Below are 25698 nucleotides of genomic sequence, written 5' to 3'. Positions count from 1 at the left end.
AGTGAACTCTGATAGAAAAAGAAATAAAATTACAAAAATTAAAAATTATACAGAACCAAAATGTTATACCAAAAAGTTAAAGTATGAAAATATCAAATGACATAAATTAGGGACCAAAAATACATTTAAGCCTATAAAATATATTAACACTTAAACTTGCATTTGCAATATATATATATATAGAGAGAGAGAGAGTAGGTAGAAATTCAGACTGTGAATCCATCAATTCATTCCCCTCCACTAATTATAAAAGTAAAAAACAATTAACATGGAGCGATGAATGCTAATTAGAAACATATATATATGTAAACGCTGTCTTATCGTACGTACCTCAAATCTCTTAAATTCTTTACAGAAAATAAAATAAAATTTATTTGATGGGAGGAAAAAACTACAAGTGAGCAACCCTAGAGTTGAAGATATGTGGCATTCAATCCCTCCATCATGTAATTATGAAAATGATGCATCACATCCATTCATCATAGATGTAAATCATTAAGATAAGACGACATATATATATAATCGATCGATATTATATATATATATATATATATATATATATATAAAATTTGAGTGGTGAGACAATTACAAATTTAAAGTAATTTTAAGATAAGAGGGATGGAAAATGCCACAAATTTCATACTAATTTTTGGGATGGAAGGAAAGCTGCAACTTTTTTTAATTATTATAATTAATTATAATTTTCTTTTTGGTAGTTAATAATAAATAATATTGGTAGCTAGAAACCAAGAGATTTTTCAGTCCCTTCTGCTGCAGCAACTTGATGGTCCAGCTTTGCTGCTTGTTTATTGCCCTCCAGCTTTAGTCCAAAATGAATATGAGGAAAATGTGCCCACTGTAATAATATAAACACAACACCACAAATTACCAACAAAACAAACAAAAATCCTCATTATTTCACTGTTGCTCCTCATTATCATACTACAAATTCAGCTCCCTGCATTGCAATTTTCTTTGCTTTTTTCTTTTTTTCAAAATTTTCCCTCAGATATATACGTCGTAAACTCCAAAACTCAAAATTTTTTTTTTTAACTTTGATTATTTATTTATTTTCCTATACGTACGTATGTTATCATATTTGTATTATACTGGAATCATGTAAATTCAATTCTAATTCAATAATATTGAAAAAGATTGATTTTAGAGCTACTAATTAAGAGGGTAATCATAGTATTCGATTTTACATGTAAGAATCATGGTCAAGAAGTAAGCACTTATGTCTGAAAGAATAAAAGAAGTAAAATTGATTATATATACATATATTGTAAAACATTAATTGTCTCAATGTTTGGTTTTCCTACTTATTGATTAAGGTACATCACATATCCTAATTATATTGTGTCTAATTAATTAAACTAATTATAAATTCCAAAAAGATTTCTTGTTAGTTTATTTAACCAAATTATATATTTTTTCCTTGGTCTGATCACTTAAAATTTTGAAAATGTAATTAGTTAATCAAATCTGTTTTTTGTCGTGCACCGGCCCGTAGTAAAACATTCCCTAATCATATATATATGTAAATAAGTTAGCAAAATTTACTGTTATATATAAGTTTTGTCATTAAATTGAGGCTTCATTTCTCCAGTTTGCTCTTGAAATGTTTTGATAAAACTATTATATTTACGGGCAGGGCAGTCGAGCTCTACATGTTAAAAAAATATTAATATATATGTATTTGATCATAACTATAAATTTATAAAAGAAAAAAAAATCAATTATTAAAACTTTAGATTTTTTTAATAATGGCTTCTCTAAATTAAAAGTTGGATTTTTAACTTTAAACATTAATGATGTGTGAAAAACAAAATGAAGCCAAGTTCAGTAGAAGTGAAATATTAATGTCGAAAAGTTAAAATGCCATCAATAATTGAGATTCTTTAGAGAGATATATACTTAGATGAATTAAATTATATGTATACAGTACTTGTCATAATTAATTGCTAATATATATATATAGCAGTAATGAAGATATTTATGAAAGATCGTCAAATGAAAACACACCAAAATTAAAGCGAGTACTTTAAACTATGGTTGCATTTATATAATTATTAACAATGAAGAATTCAAATTCAAATTATATCATAATTAATTTGATATGAGGATGGATGGACGACTTACATTCTTTGCAGCTGTACTAAAAGCTTCCCGGTGGCTGATTTCAGGATTGCTCGCTTTTATCCTCTGAATCTCTTCTCTGTAAGATTTATATATATATATATATATATATATATATGATGAAGAATTTGATGATGTATTGAAACAATCAGAAATTAAATTAAATCATGCATGGAAATGGAAATGGAAATTTGTTTTATAAAATTAAAAATACATGTGAGCTACTTACTTTATGAATCGGTTATAGGCAGATGGAACACGTTGTCTTTTCTCGGGAGCTGTATTATAAAATCAAAATGGTAAATAAGAGAGAGGGTAATAATATTGTGAGACATGAGACAATTAATGTAAGTAACAAATAGAGATTCTCTTCTCTCTAATAATACAAGTCATGCAATATACATATATATTCAGTACTCTGACAGAGGAAAATAATATATATATATATATGTATATTAATTGCTGGTCAATAAATTTACTACAGGTGAATGCAGGTGAATAAGAGGGTAAATTTTCCAAAATTTGTTTCCTGTTGAGTGGAAGGAAATGCTCAAAAATAGTCATGTTAAGAATTTAATGAGTGACCAGCTACCATGCGCTACTATTTCTGTATTATATATATATATATATATATGTTAATTCGAATCTTCTTTTTTATAATTTCCCTATCAACCAAATATGATATCCAATTAATTAATATCTTTTGTTCCTTTCCTAGCTCTTAACCATAGTTTAACTAAATTTAAATCAATTACATGAGATATAGTGATGGTTTTATAATTATACCTACCAAAGCACCATTCCCCATAAATGAAATGTAAGAGGACAAAGGCATTGAGTAGGGGTGGGGGGGTGGGGAGTTAAATTAATAGCTGGTTTATAGATATAAAAGAACTTCTTCTTTTTTTTTTTTTTTTTAATATTTTAGTACAAGGCCTATGTTTGAGGGTGCAAGTGTTCGCAGCTAATGAGTTGTATAGAAATGTAATGTCACAATCACAGCAGCCAACAGTTCACAAATCAAGCAAGTCTGTCAGGCCCTCTCTTTTGCTATGCAGCATTCATCAATTTTTACTTTCGGACAAAGTGCCCTTAAAGATAAGGTCCTCTGGTAATTATGTTACTAGTATGCACGTATGTACCACAACACCACTTTGATGTCAAGCCATGATGACAATTCCAACTAATTCTCTTTCCCCAACATATATATGTCTAGTTAATTAAACACTTATATATATATATATATATGTCCATTTTTGATCTCTTTATGTTAAGACTGTGTGAACTTAAATCCACATATAACCATGTTGGAAATTAGTTATGGATAGATTTGAATTCATAAGTAATTGCTGAAGAAACAGACACATAAGGGTTGCTTACGACGTATGGGAGCCGCCTTAGGTTGTTCCTGATCAACCTGCGGTACTGGACCAAACCTGCTGCACTTTGAGGATGATCCAATGTCTCTAATAGTGGCTTCGCCCACAACGGATTGTTGTTTCTGGAGCTTCATGATTGTTCATGCAAATGATATGTTATAAGCATGCACAAACAATTAGGTAATAATCTAACATAGATTGATCTTTACAAGGTTTCACATGAATAAATATATAGGACACTTCGGTGAGGGGTGGGGTGGGGGTACAATTAATGTAACAACTCTTTTTAGTTGAGTTTCATGGCACCCACTGAAGTCATGAGTAAATATACTGAACTGAATTATAAGTCATTCAATCAAACATATGTAAGATATATATATATATATATATATATATATAATGCATGATTCTCACAACAGAGTTGGGTATCTACCCACATTCGCCAAGTGACTGGAGTAAACAGTTGTAAGAACATGAATGTCAAAGTGGGAAAGAGATGACTAAGGAATTAAAAAGAAAATGAGTTATATCTATACTATATATAATCGATCAACACTTTTTTGGTATTCGCCAATAACTACCTTATTAAGTAGGTCGTTGTTTTTTTTTTGTTACTAGATCTCTCCAAGTATATTTATATATATTTCTTCTCTAACTTTTATATATTTACATTTCTTTTTCTTGTATTTTTTGTATAAAACAAACACACACAAGGTAAAGTATTTCGATTACATTTTTAGAATCACACACTAATTAACATCACACACATGCATGTATTGTACGTGGATTTTGTTTATTTGGTGAAACAAAATGAATCAAAGAAAAGAAATAGTTGTATATATATAATGGGACACTGAAATTTACGCATTCAGAGTGAACATGATCATATCTAGTTAGTATCTCAATGTGCTTCCAAATTCTTGGGGACAAACACTGAGAGACAGAAGAATCTGGAGAAACTATCTACGGATATTCACAAACACAAATTACACACACACAGACATATATGTATATGTATATATACCTGGAAATCTTGGAGGTGAACAGACTGGAGCAAAGCTCCCATATTGACAGACAGCAAATTTGCGCAGTGCCCACATCTGACAGTCACAATGGTGAACATGCTGCCGCATGGAACACTAACCTGCCCAGTACCACACAATGATATTAATATATGCAGCATTTCTCATTTGTCAGACATATATATGTATCCCAGTATTCAAATTAAACCCTAGACATGGGTGAAACCTTCTTCTGACTAGCTATATATAAACAAATTAATGGAATTTACATTCTTGAGAATGTGCATGGGATTACTTAGACTACAAGGGCAGAAAGCCTTAAAAGTACCAAAAGATCAAGTGATGTCCTGTTGAAAACATTAGTATTGTTTAGGGATATATATCTTAAAAAAAAAACCATTATAATTTGGATGAAGAAGTTAGTTATAAGTGTAGCTTTCAAGAATGTAGAAAATGATGAGGGGAATTCTTGGACATATATGGGTGCAATTGCAAAGCATGAAAGCCCTCACATGGGCAATAACCATATGGGAGTTACTTCTCCCATTGTGTTAAAAGAAGCCCTCTTTCCTTTCAGTGCTTCTGACTTTATCTGCTGTGTGCCTGACAACCATCACTGATCATCTCTCTCTCTCTCTCTCTCTCCACTGCGTGTACTGTGTGTTATAGATGTATACATACATACATCCATACATCCATAGGGGGAGAGAGAGAGAGAGAAGGTCGAAAACGACGTGACTGGAACGGAATTCATCAAAAGACTATCATTTAGAAGGGAATCATCAATACAATATTGGATCATTTCTGTGTAAGCACTGCGGCTAGTTTAGCTTTTCTTTTTTTTTTTACAGACTGTAAAAATTAAAAAGGGAGCGCTGAGCCTGTTGTTTATTTTCAGACACACAGTGAATATTGTAACGCGATGTATATAAATATACATTGTACAGAAGAAATCGTTGTTAAAAAAAGACCAATCTTCGTGAAAAAATTAAAGAAAGAGAAAAAGACAAGGTGTGCTATGATTTTCTTTCCCGCAGCTCGGGGCAGAAGAAGCAGCAGCCAGCAATTATATATATATATATATATATATATATCGTGAACTTATAACATCCCACATCATAAAAACCCAAAATAGCATCAGATAAAAAGTTGGGGGGAGAAATGGTGTAAACAGAAGCACCCATTTTCCACACACAGTGACACACACACACACACACAGTGATAGGTATGTAGAATACAGTACAGTATTTAGTGGGCTGCAGTACGAACAAGAAAACTATCAGAAGAAATTAGATGAGTAATAAATTGAGAGATTTAATGTAAAATTAAATTACAGAAAGAGCATCGGAAAACCAATTCATCCTTGTGTAATTCATGGTTGAAAACTAATGGGGAACAGAAATTAAACCACAAGTCAGAGATTAACACTCTCTGCACACAAAGAACCCTAAAAACCATATATATAGGGTTGCAGTGAGGTAAAAGATAACATCAAGATTCCATGCTACTTTGATAGATCAACTGGGGTATCTTTCCCTTCACAAACTGGGGTTTCTGGGATTTCAAATTACCTTTCTTTTTTCCCATTTAAATCAAGAAATTCAAAAAGAAATGAACTCTGAAGAAAATATTTAAAGGGTTCATTATATATTTAGATTTCAACATAAAATATCAACTGGTAATAATTTGCCATGAGCTTTTGAATAGACCATAGTTTACTTTCTTTGATGTCAGGAAATTCATCGGTACGAATCAGCATAAAATCATATACTATATATAGGTAAAACACAAGCACCAAAAATATCACTGAACCGCAATTCTTGAAACTGCATTTTTCAGCTGTAATGGAATCTTGTTCAGGAAAAAAAGACAACCTTTTTTTCTTCATCATGTAAATTATACACTCCAAGAATAATTCTTGAAAAATCTGTCCAAGAATTGGTGAAATATTCTGATAACCTAGTGATTAGCAAAAGTTTCACTAACTAGAACTTTGATCCCCTTAATTAAGGATCTTGGGTACATGCAAAGTTGAATAATTGAAAGAATATATACCGCTAGAATGGTGTTGCAGAAGTTGCAGTGAACATAACAAACACGTTCCGAGGTCATTTCCATTGACATTTTAGCCGGATCGATCGTCGGAGATCAGTCTGTTTTATTTTTTCCTTAAAGAAAAGGAAAAAACAACTAAGTAAAAGGGCTAAAATTGATTACGATGAATAGCACAAGAAAACCAAGATAAAGCAGATCAAGACTGGAGAATGTTTTACTAAATTAAGGTAGATACAGCTTCAAGACAAGCTAGAAAACAAGAAGGTAATAGAAAGGCCAAGAAAATAAAGAAGAGAGAGAGAGAGAGAGATAAATATACATGTAGAGAGAGAAAGAGAGAGAGGGAGAGAGAATATATATGTGTATATTGTATAGTTGTAGTGCAGAGAGGAAGAGATGAGTGTAGAAAAAATTAGATGAGGAGATATTGGGGGCAGAGAGGGGCGGGTGATAATGAGTGAAGTGGGAGTACGAATTTTAGTGGTATTTCTAATGGGGTTCGTGAAAGAGAAAAGTGATTCTATTACATATGCAAAAGAAATTTTCTTTTTTCTTTTTTTTTTTGGCGGGGGGGGGGGGGGGGGGGAACGGGGGGGTGTAGGCGGGGTGGGTATTATGATTGAGAAAATGAGTGAGTGGGAGAGAGTGATCTGTTGTTTTTGCATAACCATATTACTGGGTCTGGGTTTTGTGCAGCGGACGAGGGGGGCGAGATATTAATGCTTTCGAATGTTTTAGGGGTTATATAGAGTGAGAGCATATCACTATATATATTCTCAGCCCTAATCCCAATCCCAGTGAGACAAATACTTTTACTATATATATATATATATTGATATTATAACTATAATAATAATAATAATAATTATATCTGATTATTTATCAATTGGTCCATCTTACCCCTTTATTTTCATTCTCATGTCCTATACTTTTATAATTAATAATGCATTTGCTTTATTTATGTTAATTATCATACTTTTGATATAAGTACTTCATTGTCAACATATATTAAATTCAAATAAAACTAGAAAACTCCAACTTCTGATTTCTTGGCGTATATATGAATATATCAATATATATATATATATATTTCTCATCATATATTCATAGAATCCATCTATTTCTACACAAAAAGAAAATCAAGTGAAATTAAATTTAATTTGAATGATCATGTAATAAAAGTTGAATTAATTTAAAAGTAAACACTGAAAATAAAATCAAATGATCTCTTTTATATATTAGATGGAATAATTAAGCAGTAGTGTAAATTTTTTCATCATAATATTCTTTATATATAAATTATATAATCATTGATAGTTGATATTATCCAAAGTCAATGATTAATAATTAATCTTGAAAAATAGAATTGTTAATTACCTATTCAATATATCAGTTATGTTAAAATTTGTCATAAATTACTGTAGATACAAATATACAATGCAGTATTTGATTAATGTTTTTTGCAATTCTTTCATTTCCAACTTCTCATTATTACATCATTATATATATGTACTATATATTAAGGCTCAAAATTATTTATAGAAAATTAACTTTTTGGTAGACAAGATGTGCATTGACTAAAATACCCTTATTTGAACTTATTTATTCCATAAATAACCATTTTTTTAGTTCATTAGTTATATATATATATATATATATCAATTTATTTTTATTCATAGTTCACATTTAATCTTTTTTATTAATTTAGATCAATTATTCATTTAATTTTTCTTCAATTTTATTTAATTAAATAAATATATAAAAAATTAAAATTATACATACACGTCCAGTATATTTCTTTCGCTAGTATATAAATAATATTGTTGCATGGAGCAAATTAGCAAACGAATTCTTAACAATTTTAGCAAGTATGAAAAATAGAGAAACACCACATGTAATTATTATATATACCAATTAGAAAGTTAGGAATATGTCAAGATATATTGAAAGGATTATGAATATTGGACAATAAATTCTTGTTGAAATAGTAAATGTGAATTAGACTTTAAAATCGATAAATTAAATAATATAGTTTTTGTAAATTTCACTAGAGTGTGGATCGATATCATTTTACTTTAATATGATTAATAATATCAATATTTAATGTACAGGATAATTGAGAATTTCAATTTATAAGTCAAGGTTCTCTATATAGTGAAATTAACACAATTTTTCCGATAAAATTATAAAATTTCGATTAAAATGAGTAATATTTAATTTTTTTAAAGGCATATGATTGATAATTAAGCCCTTTCTAAAACCTACTTTCGAGGGGCTTACGATATTCATGAGTATATACTATTATTAGTCGTTGCGGCATGTCGTTTCAATGTGTATATAATAAATAATCTTTCACGCTTTAAAATATATTATAGATAAGAGAAAAATATATGAATCAATACATTATAATTAAAAAAAAGAAAACTAATTTATGAGTTAATGTAAAATTTAATAATTTGAATAAGCAATTATATTATTAATTGAAGTGCATTTTTTACTTTACATAAAATTAGTACGATTGTGTCATTAATCATCGTTAATGAGTGTAAATGGTTTTTTTTTTTTTTATAATAGTACGAATATATCTTAATTATATTCAATAAAGATTTTACGATTATTACTGTGATTAAAATAAATAATATTTATTTTATGTATACAAAAATAACAAATAACAAAGGCATCGTCAGAATAACAAATACACATTATAAAATTAAAATATAAATTGTCGAAAGAATCTTTAAAATATAATATACGTAGAATTAATATATTATGATTTATAATGAAGTATGCATCTAATTATAGTTGGGAGATGAACTTTAAGCACAAAAGACGATATCTGCTTTATACATCAGCATAAAATGTCCCATAATACGTCAAATAGCAACAAATGTTTAGACATGACAGATGAGGTGAGACGCAACTGCAAAGAATTGTAAAGATTTGACAGCATACACTCACACGTGATATGTTGATATTTTGACTTCTAGTGTCTTTAACAATCCACACAACATATATCTTTATCTCAAAACTATTTAATTTTTAAAAGCAAATTATAATAATTAAACGCCACATTTATTACTTAATTTATGATTAAATGTACGCAATGTGTTCAAATTAATCTTTTAGCTAACTTCTTTGAGAAGTAACACAATAATTACTACATAATTGAGCAACAAATAGAAAATATTGCAATTTACGTCACATAACTTAGTTCATCTATATTTTTGTCCCATTATTTTACGACTCAACAAACTTAATTCCAATCAAACATATATATTGTGTAGTATAATTAACATGCATATTCTGTATTATCAATGTTTAACGGTGTTAAATACACGATTTGAGTTTAAATCCTTACTAAAAACTTGATGCCGTTAAATGTACGTTTTGATGTGTGCTTCGATTTTGATGTAGTTTAGGCCATTAACTCTTAACTACAATAAATCAATTGTGAGGTGCCATTTACGTAACTACAGAAAAAAAAAATCAATACTAGTTGAATTTTCACTAAAAAAATATTATTAACTAAAATATTAATGGTTATGACTAGAAATTATAATAAATAATTATTATTAACCACAATTAAATAAAATAAAAGAAAAATCTATCATGAAAAAATTATTTGTTACAGCTAAGAGTTATATTTGTCAGGGATATAGCTATTAGACATGATAAATATTGTAGTCATCCTAGCAAAAACTATACAGCCAACAACCGTAGTGTGGTCTGGTGATCAATAACTATTGTTATAGGTATTTATTATTAATCATGACAATTAGTCACGATTAAATATCTATCATTCTATATGTGACGTCCGTAGAATTTTTTATGTAATTGGGAGACTAATTGGTAATTATTAGAAATTTAGATGTAATTAGTAAATAAATTATAGATTGAATTTGGGATATAATAAAACTTGAACGGATTAAATTGGAGTTCGTAATAATATTTGAAAGCAAATTATATTAATTAAGAAAATTAAGAAGGACGTAATAGTAATTATTAAAAAGAATTTAAAAAAAAAAAAAAGAAAAAAAGGGGGTGGGCAGTGGCATGTGCTGCCACCGCCTCACCAACCATTAAACATATATATATGTATATTAATTGCACACACACACACTCACACTCACAAAACACACACTCATACACACACCTTTGCACACACAATTACGGAAGAAACAGAGGTAAGAAATTACATTTTAATTTTTATTAATTTATATAATTATATTATTTAATTAGTCCATTTATTAAATGTTGATTATATTAAGCGGTGAACTATTTAATTGGAGTATTTTATAATTTTGGCTATTTAAATTAGTGTCGTATTAAATATCACAATTGCTATAAAATGATATAATTGGACAATTAAATTATTTAATTTGTTAGATTTAATTATCCTTATAGTTAATTTATACAATTCCATCGGAATGATTAACCAAATATGTAATTCTATGTATTGTTGCTTAATTAAATTGTATAGCAACGGTAAATTGACAGAAAATTCATAGAAATACTTCGGATGTTATATTTTAGAAATATTATGTTATTAATTAGGGAAAGGAGGTTTCAGTGGTAATATAATTTACGAATGTTATTAAAAATGATAGTTATAAATACATAAGGGGTTTAATTAAGTGAATTCTTATGAATTATTTGGTAAATTAAATATATTGATTATACGTATTATAATTTATTATAGGACGTGACGACAAGATAGAGAGTTGAGCAGTCCCTCGTGAATCGAAGTATTTTGGGGATTTACGGTAAGTATAGCTAATTGGATTTATATATAATATATATCTATATGTGTAGTATTGTATATATTATATATATTGGTTTCTTGAATGCGAACGTGGACTTGGCTTTATATTATTATGTGTGGCTTTTGTATATTGATTGTTTATATAATTAGTTGTGGATTATTTGTTAGATTACCATCATGTTGGTGGAATTATTACTATGTGATATGTAATGGTAATGTAGAGATATGCGGGATATGATTATGTGATAATTATATAATTGATTGTTGATGAAATCTAATTGGGAGTTGTTATTGAGAAAGTGATATTTATAAAGAATAGAATGACGATTGTGAATGGAAATAAAAGATGACGCTTACCTAGTTGGAAACACAGTCAATGGTTTATGAAAATGTGATTGATATTGAGATATGAAAAATATGTGAATTAAGCTAGGTACCATGGCGCGCAGGGTACCGGGGTATTCCGGGGCAGCAGGGAATATCCTGTGCTTGTTAGCTACACACTGGGGTGGTGTGGGGGTACCATGTTTGTTGTGATGTCCTGTGCTATATTGCTACACAGCTGAAGTAAAAGAGTGTGGGGATATCACACAACGGGTATCCTGTGCTGTATATGATATGATGATGGCCGGCGAAATCATTGACTGATGTATACCAATTAGAGTAAGTGGGGCCCTTAACTAATAAACGATGATGTTGAATACTGTGTCATAGCTTGATTTATATTTGTGAATAGGTATTACTGCTTATATTTGTTGTTGCTATTGATAATGACTGTTAGTCGATGTGACTGCAAGTACGTGAAATTGTTGCCTGTATGTATATATAAACTGATCAGCTATGCTTATTGAGTAGGCAGCTCATTCCTTGCCACGTACTTTTCAGGAGATAGGTCACACTGACTAGCCACATTGACTTTGAGCGGTGCCGTTGTCTTTATTAGGTGGGTCAGCCGTGATTTCTGAAGCCAAAGTTTTTGATTGTTGGGTTGTAAATATTCTGATCTTTTATCGGGATTTATGTTTAAAGTTGTGGTATGATTTTCTTGAGGTTATGAACACGAGAACATGTAGTGAGGGTAAATATGAACTTTTGGTGGTATCTAATACCTTTTGTGATATATAATATTATATTGATAAATTAGAATTTATTTTACTGGTTGAAAGATAATTACTTATAGAATGAGTTCTGATTAAAGAAAGGATGAAATAGTGATAATTAGATGTAGCGAGTAGGGGGTGCTACATTGGGTGGTATCAGAGCAGGTCTACGTTTCTAGGGTAATGATTGTGAGATGTCTTTAATGATTGAATTGTTTAATGTAGGATGGCTTCTCAAGGTACACGTGCTGACCCAGTAGCTAATAGGGAAGAGTCAGCGGAGTCCGTAGAGGGCTCAGTGGCACCTGCAAGTGCAGGTGAGGTGGAAGTAGGTCGAGAGGGTGTTGGTGCTGAGGCTCCTATTCCTCCCGGTGGTGTTCCAGTGGTTGGATTACCACCAGAGTATGCACAGATATTTCAAATGGCTTTTCAGGCCCAAGCACAAGCACAAGCGCAGTTACTTGCACAGGCGCGCGCATCCACTCCAGTGCCAGCACCAGTAGTTCCTACCATTGATCGTAATTATGAAAGAATCAGAAAGTTAGGGGCTACAGAATTTGAGGGTACGCTAGACCCAGAGGTTGCTGAGAGATGGTGGGAAAAAGTCGAAGATGTGATGAACTTAATAAATTGCACTCCAGAGAACCGACTTAAGTACGTTGTTTCTTTGTTCGTGGGTAATGCCTTGATTTGGTGGAGGTCTGTAAAGAGGGGATATGAGCCAAGAGAAATAACTTGGGCTGAGTTTCAGAAAGAATTTGATGATAAATACAGACCCAAGATGTACCGAGACAAGAAGAGGATGGAGTTTCTGAATTTAGTGCAAGGGGATGATCAGACAGTGGCAGAATATGAACTCCGTTTTGCAGCACTAGCCAAATATGCACCAGAAGCAATAGCGACGCAGGAGGATCGTTGTTATCGTTTTGAACAGGGGCTACGACCAGAGATCAGAAAAGGCCTCGCAATCAGAATTACAAATTTTAAAACTCTTGTTGAATCGGCGGTTCGGATGGAAGAAGCAGTAATGGAGGACAAGAAGAAGGGGGAGGAGAAGAGGAAATCAACATATGCAATAGGGGAATCGAGTAGGTTGACCAAGAGGGGAACCGGTCGCTCATTCTCAGCGGGAAGTGAGAGTTTTACACGTGGTGGTCCCATTTTTCGAGGAAGTAGTGGACAGAGGTTCGGGGGATCCACGGGCTATAACAGAGGTTCATTCGAACGCAGCTCATTTGCTACGCCTTCTACTGGATTAGGAAGGGGAGCTGGACCGAGTTATGGTCGAGGACCAGTTTTTCCTCCGAGTTGTTCTACTTGTGGAAGACAACATCAAGGGCCATGTTGGAGACGGGATAATATACCGAAGACTTGCTATCGCTGTGGAGGTAGAGGACACATAGCCAGAAATTGTTCCAGTCAAACTATAGGCGTGACTGAAAGTGTTGCTAGCGGGACCCAGAGCCAAAGCAGTGTTGGGAGTAGTGACAGGGGAACTGGGAGAGGCAGAGGCAGAGGTAGAGGCGCGGGTAGCAGAGATAGTGGCCACGCCATTAGTAGCAGTATGAGGGGGGTTGGAGCACAAGTTACTCAGGGACAGACCCAGGCAAGGATATATAACATTACTAGAGAGGAAGCCCCAGCATCGAATGACGTGATATCAGGTACGATATTGTTATATGACATTGCGGCTTATGTTTTGATTGATCCTGGCTCTACACATTCATATATTTTATCCGAATTTGCATCTAAAATACCGGGGGAGAATAGTCCGTTGGGATGTAATTTGATGGTTTATTTGCCCGTGGGAGGGGGTGTAGTAGTGAACAGTGTTAGGAAAGGGAGCTTAGTAAGAATCGAAGATGTAAATTTACCTGTAGACCTTATAGTGCTGGATCTGAAGGAGTTTGATGTGATTTTGGGGATGGATTGGTTAGCACAACATAAAGCAATAGTTGACTGCTATAAAAAGGAAGTGATGATCGAATATTCTGGCGAATCAAAAGTAATATTGGTGGGGGATCGTCAGGTAGTACCAGTTTGTGTAATATCAGCCATGGAGGCAAGACGATTGATGTTAGAGGGTTGTGAAGCATATCTAGCCCATGTGGTAGATACCGAAAAGGTTAATCCTGCATTGGAGGAAATCCCAGTAGTGAGAGACTTCCCTGAAGTATTTCCTGATGACTTACCAGGATTGCCACCGCATAGAGAAGTGGATTTTGCCATAGAAACTCTTCCAGGAGTTGCCCCAATTTCTATTGCGCCGTACAGAATGGCTCCAGTGGAATTACACGAGCTCAAAAAGCAAATTGAAGAATTATTGGGGAAAGGGTTTATCAGGCCAAGTACTTCGCCGTGGGGAGCACCAGTGCTGTTTGTGAAAAAGAAAGATGGGAGCATGAGGTTATGCATCGACTACCGCCAATTAAACAGAGTAACAGTGAAGAATAAATATCCATTGCCGAGGATTGATGACCTGCTAGACCAGCTAAAGGGAGCTACAATATTTTCAAAGATCGATTTGAGGTCTGGGTATTGGCAGTTGAGGATTGCAGAGAATGACATACCGAAGACAGCTTTCCGTACTCGTTATGGTCATTATGAGTTTCTGGTGATGCCTTTTGGGTTAACAAATGCACCAGCGGCATTCATGGCATTAATGAACCGTACATTTCAGGAATATCTGGATCACTTCGTTATTGTGTTTATAGATGACATTTTGGTATACTCGAGGGATAGAGATGAGCATGAACAACATCTGAGGATGGTGTTGCAGATTTTGAAAGAGAAAGAATTATATGCTAAGTTAAGCAAATGTGAATTTTGGGTAAATCAGGTGGTTTTCCTTGGGCATGTAGTATCTGGTGATGGGGTTATGCCTGATCCTTCAAAAGTAAAAGCTATTATGGAGTGGAGGGTGCCAAAGAATGCTACTGAAGTCCGAAGCTTCTTAGGGTTGGCTAGATATTACAGGAGATTTGTTGAGGGTTTCTCTATAATTGTCGGTCCTCTAACCAAGTTGCTAAGAAAGGGGGTAGAATTTCAGTGGACGGAACAGTGTCAACAAAGTTTTGATGAGTTGAAGAAGAGACTGACCTCCAATCCGATTTTGGTTTTGCCATCTGGTAGCGGTGGATATATAGTGTATACAGATGCTTCTAAACGGGGTTTGGGATGTGTGTTGATGCAAAACGGAAAGGTAATTGCTTATGCGTCCCGTCAATTAAAGAACCATGAATTAAATTATCCTACACATGACTTGGAGTTAGCCGCGATTGTGCATGCACTGAAGATCTGGAGACATTACTTGTACGGAGAAAAATTTCAGATCCTTACTGACCATAAAAGTTTGAAATATATCTTGACACAAAAGGAATTGAATTTGAGACAGAGAAGGTGGATAGAATTGCTGAAGGATTATGATTGCACTATTGACTTCCATCCAGGGAAAGCGAACGTGGTAGCAGATGCCTTGAGTAGAAAGAGTTCAAGTACATTAGCCAATCTGGGGAGTCACAACCAGACATTGCTACTGGAGATGAGGTCTATGAATACGAAACTAGAGGTTGATCAGGTAGCGGGTTTATTGGCAGCCTTGCAAATTAAACCAGACTTTGTGGATCAGATCAAAGAAGCACAGACTCGAGATGCTTTCTTATTACGAATGTTGGAAAGAATAAGACTTGGTAAGAAAACAAATTTTTCAATAAGAGCTGATGGAGTAATAGCGAATGGGGGACGAGTTTGTGTGCCTGATACGGATGGGTTACGCGAAGCAATTTTGCAGGAAGCTCACAATTCACCATATGCGATGCACCCTGGTACTACAAAAATGTATCGCAATTTAAGACCTTACTACTGGTGGCAGACAATGAAGAAGGATGTGGCTGAATTTGTGGCTAAATGTATGACATGTCAGCAAGTAAAGGCAGAACATCAGGCACCAGCAGGTAAACTGCGACCTCTATCAATACCAGAATGGAAGTGGGAGAAGATTACTATGGATTTTGTCGTGGGGTTGCCACGAACATTCAGAAAGCACGACGCTATTTGGGTAATTGTGGATAGATTGACAAAATCTGCTCATTTCTTGCCGGTACGAATAACTGATTCTCTGGATAAGTTAGCTGGATTATACATTTCTGAGATAGTGAGATTACATGGAGTCCCTGTATCGATTGTGTCCGACAGAGATCCCCGATTTACCTCACGCTTTTGGGAAAGTTTACAAAGGGCATTGGGCACAAAATTGCATTTTAGTACCGCATTCCATCCTCAAACAGATGGCCAATCAGAAAGAACGATACAAACCCTGGAAGATATGATGAGAGCTTGTACAATGGAGTTTAAGGGCAACTGGGATGATCATCTACCTCTAATGGAGTTTGCATATAATAACAGTTTCCACTCTAGTATCGGTATGGCTCCATATGAAGCTTTATACGGAAGAAGGTGTCACAGTCCGATTTGTTGGGATATAGAAGGACTAAGACAACTAGAAGGTCCTGAACTGGTGCAGGAAACAGTGGAAAAGGTACAGGTAGTTAAGAAGTGTTTGAAGGCAGCACAAGATCGACAAAAAAGTTATGTTGATCAACACCGAAGGGAGATGGAGTATGAAGTAGGTGATAAGGTTTTCCTAAAGATATCGCCTTGGAGGGGAATTCTGAGGTTTGGCAAGCAAGGAAAGCTGAGTCCGAGATACATTGGGCCGTATGAAATTATTGAAAGAATTGGACCACTGGCGTATCGACTGGCATTACCGGCAGAGTTGTCACAAATACATGATGTTTTCCATGTTTCGATGCTGCGACGATATCGGTCTGATCCTAGCCACATTATTCCTGAGCCGGAGATAGAGATTTCTAAGGAGTTAACATATGTGGAGGAGCCTGCAGAGATTTTGGATAGAAATGTAAGGAAATTAAGAAATAAAGATATACCGATGGTAAAGGTGAGATGGAGTCATCATTCCCTGAGGGAGGCGACTTGGGAGGTTGAGGAGCATATGAAAGAGAAATACCCCTATTTATTCCATTGAGCGGGTAAGTTACTTAAATTTCGGGGACGAAATTTTTATAGGAGGGGAGAATTGTGACGTCCGTAGAATTTTTTATGTAATTGGGAGACTAATTGGTAATTATTAGAAATTTAGATGTAATTAGTAAATAAATTATAGATTGAATTTGGGATATAATAAAACTTGAACGGATTAAATTGGAGTTCGTAATAATATTTGAAAGCAAATTATATTAATTAAGAAAATTAAGAAGGACGTAATAGTAATTATTAAAAAGAATTTAAAAAAAAAAAAAGAAAAAAAGGGGGTGGGCAGTGGCATGTGCTGCCACCGCCTCACCAACCATTAAACATATATATATGTATATTAATTGCACACACACACACTCACACTCACAAAACACACACTCATACACACACCTTTGCACACACAATTACGGAAGAAACAGAGGTAAGAAATTACATTTTAATTTTTATTAATTTATATAATTATATTATTTAATTAGTCCATTTATTAAATATTGATTATATTAAGCGGTGAACTATTTAATTGGAGTATTTTATAATTTTGGCTATTTAAATTAGTGTCGTATTAAATATCACAATTGCTATAAAATGATATAATTGGACAATTAAATTATTTAATTTGTTAGATTTAATTATCCTTATAGTTAATTTATACAATTCCATCGGAATGATTAACCAAATATGTAATTCTATGTATTGTTGCTTAATTAAATTGTATAGCAACGGTAAATTGACAGAAAATTCATAGAAATACTTCGGATGTTATATTTTAGAAATATTATGTTATTAATTAGGGAAAGGAGGTTTCAGTGGTAATATAATTTACGAATGTTATTAAAAATGATAGTTATAAATACATAAGGGGTTTAATTAAGTGAATTCTTATGAATTATTTGGTAAATTAAATATATTGATTATACGTATTATAATTTATTATAGGACGTGACGACAAGATAGAGAGTTGAGCAGTCCCTCGTGAATCGAAGTATTTTGGGGATTTACGGTAAGTATAGCTAATTGGATTTATATATAATATATATCTATATGTGTAGTATTGTATATATTATATATATTGGTTTCTTGAATGCGAACGTGGACTTGGCTTTATATTATTATGTGTGGCTTTTGTATATTGATTGTTTATATAATTAGTTGTGGATTATTTGTTAGATTACCATCATGTTGGTGGAATTATTACTATGTGATATGTAATGGTAATGTAGAGATATGCGGGATATGATTATGTGATAATTATATAATTGATTGTTGATGAAATCTAATTGGGAGTTGTTATTGAGAAAGTGATATTTATAAAGAATAGAATGACGATTGTGAATGGAAATAAAAGATGACGCTTACCTAGTTGGAAACACAGTCAATGGTTTATGAAAATGTGATTGATATTGAGATATGAAAAATATGTGAATTAAGCTAGGTACCATGGCGCGCAGGGTACCGGGGTATTCCGGGGCAGCAGGGAATATCCTGTGCTTGTTAGCTACACACTGGGGTGGTGTGGGGGTACCATGTTTGTTGTGATGTCCTGTGCTATATTGCTACACAGCTGAAGTAAAAGAGTGTGGGGATATCACACAACGGGTATCCTGTGCTGTATATGATATGATGATGGCCGGCGAAATCATTGACTGATGTATACCAATTAGAGTAAGTGGGGCCCTTAACTAATAAACGATGATGTTGAATACTGTGTCATAGCTTGATTTATATTTGTGAATAGGTATTACTGCTTATATTTGTTGTTGCTATTGATAATGACTGTTAGTCGATGTGACTGCAAGTACGTGAAATTGTTGCCTGTATGTATATATAAACTGATCAGCTATGCTTATTGAGTAGGCAGCTCATTCCTTGCCACGTACTTTTCAGGAGATAGGTCACACTGACTAGCCACATTGACTTTGAGCGGTGCCGTTGTCTTTATTAGGTGGGTCAGCCGTGATTTCTGAAGCCAAAGTTTTTGATTGTTGGGTTGTAAATATTCTGATCTTTTATCGGGATTTATGTTTAAAGTTGTGGTATGATTTTCTTGAGGTTATGAACACGAGAACATGTAGTGAGGGTAAATATGAACTTTTGGTGGTATCTAATACCTTTTGTGATATATAATATTATATTGATAAATTAGAATTTATTTTACTGGTTGAAAGAGAATTACTTATAGAATGAGTTCTGATTAAAGAAAGGATGAAATAGTGATAATTAGATGTAGCGAGTAGGGGGTGCTACACTATATAAATATAATAAATTAATAGTTTGATTATCAGTTTTTAAATTAAAATTTCATAACTTCAAATTTACAAATGTGCTTCTATATCCAATAATAGTCCCGTTCTTTTTTTTTAAAAAAAAAATAATGGTAATTTTGTAATGAGAATCAGAAGGGGTGAATGACACTATTAAATGACTGCATGGTACGTATTCCATTCATATATAAGTAATTTATGAACATCAGCATTTATTCAAAAGCATACTCTTATCTTTCTATTTTAAAAAAATTTAAATTTACTATTCACTTAAACCAAGAGGTAGTAATTTGAATGCAATGATATTAATGTGTTGGATGGTAAGGGAAAAATTGCGATGTTAGTCATGTAAGTAACGATGGTGACAATTTTAATTTTGTATAAATTTATTTTTAATAATTTTGTCATGTAATTTAAAATTTTCACATATCTATACTAATATTAAAAAAAATTATCTATATTTATAAATGGCAATTAATGAAATTGTTTTGTCAATTTTTAAGTATGACAATTACACTTAGAAAATTATGAAAGTTAACTTTAATTATTTTTTTTTTGAAAAAATGTGACTCCACGTTATTTTAACATCATTACACACATTAAATTATGTTTTTTTGGGATGTTTGTTTCTTTAGGATGTTTTTATCAAACATCACATGGTATTTGTAAATTTTCAAATAATGAAAAGATGTTTATAATTATGTCGAACCTCATGGGAGCTCATTATAATTTACGCTTTTTATTATTGTATGACTTTAGGTTGATGAACGAATTAATATATTTTTTCCAAAAGATTCGTGGATATTATTTTACGTTGTGTTTGGATTGATGAATTTGAAATCCCCACTAACAAATCATTTGGCATTGTTTGGATTATTCATATTACAAAAAAATTCGATTCTTTCGATTCTCAATTTGAACTATGTTTTGTGAAATATTGATAAATTTTAAATTCATTTAACATTGAATTATTTAAAATAATATGTTTAATTACTTTTCTCAAATTCAATTTATTCCATGGAAATGTAGTCTTAGAGTTGCATAATATTAGAAATTTATTAATATTATATCTCATAATATTTTTGTAGTTGATTATACTTTAAGTTTAGATATTAGAGTTTTATTAGTTAATCATCTTTATATTTTAAATACTTAATTTTTATTTCGTAAGATATAGTATGACACGGAGACTAATTAATTAAATTATGATTAAGAAAAATAATTCAAGCAAATATTGAGAGGAACGACAAAGTAGCGGAAGAATGTTGAGAACGAAGAAGAAATCTCATCAGATACAGAGGAGCAGGATATATTTTTCGACTGTAGCGAGGAAAAGTTTGTTGACTGATTTCTTTTGCATCAAGATGTAGTAATGGAACTGCGTTTCTGCTTCAATTAATGTGATGGCTTCTTGTCCTTGTGACCTATTTCTACATCGAAATCAATCTTAGTTACATGGTGATTTTTTGCTGTAAGTTGCTTCTGCTGATTTGCATGTTTTTCACTTTCTACTTGAGGTTTGTATCAGTGATGTAGTAATACAATCCACAATCCAGTAACTGAGACACTGCAATCTTTCTATGTCTGCGCTCATGAGGCTTTTTGGTTTTTTAATGAGGAATTGTATTTCATTCTATGAGGACTGTATTGTTATACACCTAACTGCATTCTCTAATTCGGCTATCATCAGTTTTTTGGATCTCAGCCTTTTACCGCTATAGTGTTGAATGACTGAAATAGATGCAGTGATCAAAGTTTGTTCACTTGATGCCTCTGTGGTTTCTTTCAGAGGACGTGCTGATTGATCCAGATAAGGAGTTGCAGTCAGATCTGCAGCTTTTTCCATCACTATCGTTTCATATTAGTCCACGTATGAGTATCTGCACATATAATTTTAGCATCACTTTGACAAGATGAAGATCTTGCATCTTTCTCCTTTCGCTTTTCAGTGTTTGATTAACTTTTTGAACTTTTAGCAATCCAAGTACGAATGGTGATGCAAAAGATCTCAATGATAAGGTTTGGATATTTAGTACCAATGCGATGCTTGGATTCAAAGTTTTCACTCTGAATTTCTGTTATTTCGTTGCTCACTCTTTCTTCTTCATCACCCCCCCCTACCGAATCATGGCTTTGAAGTTGAATATTTGGTTTTATTTCTTAGCATTGAAAATTTTTGTATCTTTATATTTTATTTTCTTTTGGCCCCTTGTTTGAGAAGGGTCTTTGATGTTTGTCTCCTTTTTCTAATTAAGTTTCTCTGTTTTATTTTGTTGAACTAACTATATTTTCTTTTGGTTACTTTCTTAACATCTTCATTCCAAGAACTTTTCGTGATATGTATGTGACATTTGATTGATACACCATATATCTTGTAACCTGCGAAGCTCGCTGATTGTATTCAGAAAGTAGTTTTACATAGTGTACTTGGGAGGTCTTGCTAAAACTGATCAATCACCTTCATTACACCATTCTTACATGCTTCAACAAGTTGTTGACAGCAGGTAATATGTGAAGCGCTTCATAGCTTCACACATACACACACCTACATCACAGAGAACAGGAATCCAGTATTACATATATATATCTCTTTCTGATAGGTTTGGGAAGCAATCCACAAGAAGCTGTACAAGGAGTTTCAATGGAACTGCAGCCTACCTTACAGCTCAAGAGAAAGAAAAGTTGGCCAGTACAGTTCCATCTGCTCTGATATTTATGCAAATTTTACGTTTTCTTGTTGCTTAGAGTCTCAAATATTTAAGCTAATGTTCTTGTGCATGTTTAGCTATGTGGAAGTCATCTAATTCTCGGATGTCAATCAGGTGATCTATTTTCTCAAGCAGAACCTTTCAACCTCAAACAACAAGATCTTAGGATTTCCTGCAAATGTCCACCGCAATCTCACTGTCGAGAGTGACATAATTATTGGTGTCCTTGACACTGGAATTTTGCCTGAGTCAGAAAGTTTCAACGATAAAGGCTTTGGCCCTCCTCCCAAGAAATGGAAAGGATTTTGTGAGGGTGAAAGAATTTCACTTGCCACAAGTATAAACTTTCTTCTTTTGCCAGATGCTAAAAAATAGTACAAGTTGGCACATGTACATAACCATAACTGTGCATTCTTTGCTTTCCAGCAAATTAATTGGGGTTCGTTACTATGACTTGCATCAGCTAGGCGCTCATTCTGCTAGAGATAGAGAAGGCCATGGAACTCACACAGCATCCACAGCAGCAGGAAACTATGTGAAAGATGCTAATTTCTATGGGATTGCTAAAGGAACGTCCAGAGGAGAGGTCTTCTCGGCAAGAGTTGCAGCATACAAGGTAAGTTACCATGGAATAGGATGCTGAGAAGCAGATATTCTAGCTGCGTTTGATGATGCTATAGCGGATGGAGTTGATATCCTGTCGCTCTCCCTGGAACCAGAGACACCGGTAGAATTTATAAATGATTCCATTGCAACTGGCTCCTTTCATGCACTAGAAAAGGGTGTTTCAGTGTCGCAATTCGTGGGGAACACTGGAGACAAGAAAAAAGTGGGAAGTTTGTTCCTTGGACCTTCACAGTAGCTGCAAGCAGTACTGACTGAGGGATTGTCACCAAAATTGCTATTGAGAATGGAACTGTATTCACTATGCACATCTTAGAATAGGACTTGGTTATATATTGTTCTGTCGTATTCTGACTGATAAAGTGTATATTACGGGGCAAGGCGATTAACTCCTTCAGTTTGGCAGGGACTATTTTTTCGTAGTATGTGGAAAAGATGTCACGAGAAACTGCAGTGAGGTTCTTGCTAGGTAAATTCAGCTTTGAATCACTTTCCCATCCCATATAGATAGATAAATATACCGCAATAGACAAGTTGTTGAATTTCAGGCAATGTCTTCTCAGCTGTTTGGAGCCCAGTCTAGTGAAGGGAAAGATTCTACTCTGTAACAACTATTGGGGCTTGGACGAAGCCCTTGGTGTTGGAGCAGTGGGTACAGTTGCATGCCTCGAAGCATTTCCTCAACCGAGACAACTTACAGTTAATGTTTCATTTATCCTTCCTCTTCCAGCCACCAGCACAGCTTCAAAAATCTCTAGAGCTGCTACACCGAATGTAACATTGATATTTTTGTTTTGACCTTTAATATAAATCTACCTGAATTAAGTTACTGAAAATACTTTACCAAATCAAACTTTACTGCAGAACTCCCAAAGTTGATATCCTGACCAGTGAATCTGTAAAAAATGTCGATGCCTTTCTGGTTGCGGTCATCTCTTCAAAAGGGCCGAATGCCATTATTCCAGATATTTTGAAGGTACATATTGCAGCTTGCATTTCTTTCTTCTTTCATTTGAAAATAATAATTTTGACACTACTCTATATACAGCCAGATGTAACAGCATCTGGACTTGAAATATTGGCTATATTTCACCTGTAGCTTCACCTTCATACTTCTCTTCAGACAAGAGATCTGTCAGACATAGCATACTATCTGGAACCTCAATGCCTTGCCCTCATGTAGCCGGGGCAGCTGCTTATTCGAAATCATTTCATCCCAATTGGTCACCTTCTGTAATCAAATCAGCCCTCATGACAACCGGTAAAATTTATTAAGTCCGGTATTTTTTATTGTTTTTGATTCATTGTAGTTACTACGTAACTTGTGTTTTACAGCCTGGAGAATGGTTCCGACAAAAGATTCACTAGCAGAATTTTCGTATGGACCAGCCATATTGATCCAGTAAAAGCTGTGGATCCAAGCCTTGTATACACACCCTGGAGAATGGTTCCGACAAAAGATTCACCAGCAGAATTTCATATGGAGCTGGCCAAATTCATCCAGTAAAAGTTGTGGATCCATGCCTTGACTACGAGATGTTCACAGAGGATTACGTGGATATGCTCTGCAATTTGGGATATGATAATGTAAAGCTGAGGAAGATTCTTGGAGTAAATATCACTTGTCCAACAGGAGGCAAAAGGCGTGTAAAGATCTCAATTACCCTTCGATGACCAAATGTATCATACAACTAATGGTAGCACAATTGCAACATTTTTGGTAAAATTCACAAGAACAGTTACAAATGTAGGACTAGGAAACTCAACATACAAGGCGACAGCCTGCAAAAGTCCAGACTACAAATCTCGGTGAGCATTAAATGAAAGGAAATCCTTTCAAGTGATTATTACTGGGAAGATTAATGACTGGAAAATGGTGTCAGCTGAATGAGAATGGTTTTTGATGGTGTCCACAGAGTCCGAAGTCCAATTATTGTGTATCCAGATTCTTTATAGATCAGCAGTAGAGTATCAGTGGATTCTTGGAGCGCATGAATTCCAGAAAGCACAAAGAAGCTTACTTAATGACATGTTGTGGAGATTGAGTCAGATTGCATGCGGAAACGAAATTTCTGAAGAAGTGATTTTCTTTTGGTGCAATTAGAAGTATGGAATAAGAAGAGCAAAACAGAGAAGGAAAGAAGAGAACTGATCTTCACGTTTCTATGGCATTAAGCATGTCGTTTTCTACTGTACTGGACAAAGTGCTCTGCTGCTCTCTTATACAAATAACACCTCTTAGAAGCCACCGAGTTTTCTGTTTCATTTCTCATTTCTCACAGCAGTAGACATACCTGTTATTGAGATTGATAACAAAGAGACCTTTTGGTAAGCTTATGAATTCATTCTTTACAATATGTTATAAGTTGTATTTACTTTGAGAATATCGCCTTCAACGTTGTATTTACTTGGATGTTTTTATTTGTATCTTTGTTTCTAAGACAAAATCTGTTACTACTTATAGCTAGTAAGTTTGTCTGAGTGTTACAGTTCAGTTCTTGGTGTTTTCTCCCACTTCTTTGTCAGGTTGCTTAGCCATGCCCATGGTTTAGGACAACGACGTTTCCGGGTGGAGTGGGAGACATATTTTGACATC

The 25698-nt window shown here is 33.6% G+C and overlaps 2 protein-coding genes and 1 pseudogene across 5 annotated transcripts; 2 read left to right on the top strand and 1 right to left on the bottom strand.

Moving 5' to 3' along the window:
• Positions 1-271: 271 nt before the first annotated feature.
• Positions 272-7079, bottom strand: LOC105170081 (putative axial regulator YABBY 2). Of its 3 annotated transcripts, XM_011090688.3 has the most exons (7): positions 6915-7074; positions 6596-6708; positions 4543-4662; positions 3520-3646; positions 2369-2417; positions 2143-2218; positions 272-856 (listed from the first exon to the last, which is right to left on the bottom strand). In XM_011090688.3, exons 2-7 carry the CDS (start codon positions 6662-6664, stop codon positions 740-742), a joined length of 558 nt encoding a protein of 185 aa, XP_011088990.1. In that variant the 5' UTR covers positions 6665-6708; positions 6915-7074; the 3' UTR covers positions 272-739. The 3 variants fall into 3 exon arrangements, with proteins under 3 accessions (XP_011088990.1, XP_020552308.1, XP_011088989.1); XM_020696649.2 differs by having other exon boundaries at positions 3520-3640; positions 6596-7079; XM_011090687.3 differs by having other exon boundaries at positions 6596-7073.
• Positions 7080-20978: 13899 nt separating this feature from the next.
• Positions 20979-25437, top strand: LOC105170084 (subtilisin-like protease SBT4.3; annotated as a pseudogene). The gene is made up of 8 exons (XR_016067203.1): positions 20979-21241; positions 22371-22459; positions 22593-22815; positions 22905-23571; positions 23666-23876; positions 23967-24078; positions 24226-24363; positions 24438-25437. The product of XR_016067203.1 is annotated as a subtilisin-like protease SBT4.3 (transcript).
• LOC148786808 (subtilisin-like serine protease-like protein) lies at positions 23654-25569 on the top strand. The gene is given in 7 exon segments (XM_088884624.1): positions 23654-23706; positions 23967-24078; positions 24226-24281; positions 24506-24741; positions 24744-24787; positions 24790-24999; positions 25002-25569. Coding segments are annotated over 7 exon segments (768 nt in total). The 3' UTR covers positions 25059-25569.
• The last annotated feature ends 129 nt before the right edge of the window (positions 25570-25698 follow it).

The sequence above is a fragment of the Sesamum indicum genome, linkage group LG9 (genome assembly GCF_026168435.1).
Source record: "Sesamum indicum cultivar Baizhima isolate 11 linkage group LG9, ASM2616843v1, whole genome shotgun sequence".
NCBI classification, from domain to species: Eukaryota; Viridiplantae; Streptophyta; class Magnoliopsida; order Lamiales; family Pedaliaceae; genus Sesamum; species Sesamum indicum.
The sequence above is the reverse complement of the archived record's forward strand: the minus strand, read 5'-3'. Positions and strand labels throughout refer to the sequence as shown.

Bases quoted from the DNA above. Each gene is read 5' to 3' on its own strand.
- LOC105170081 (XM_011090688.3), bottom strand. From the start codon at position 6,664: ATGTCAATGGAAATGACCTCGGAACGTGTTTGTTATGTTCACTGCAAC. The intron at 2,418-3,519 runs GTAAGCAACCCT...TTTATAATACAG, and splicing joins TAAGGCGGCTCCCATACGTC to CTCCCGAGAAAAGACAACGT. The intron at 857-2,142 runs GTAAGTCGTCCA...ATATTATTACAG, and splicing joins TTAGTACAGCTGCAAAGAAT to TGGGCACATTTTCCTCATAT.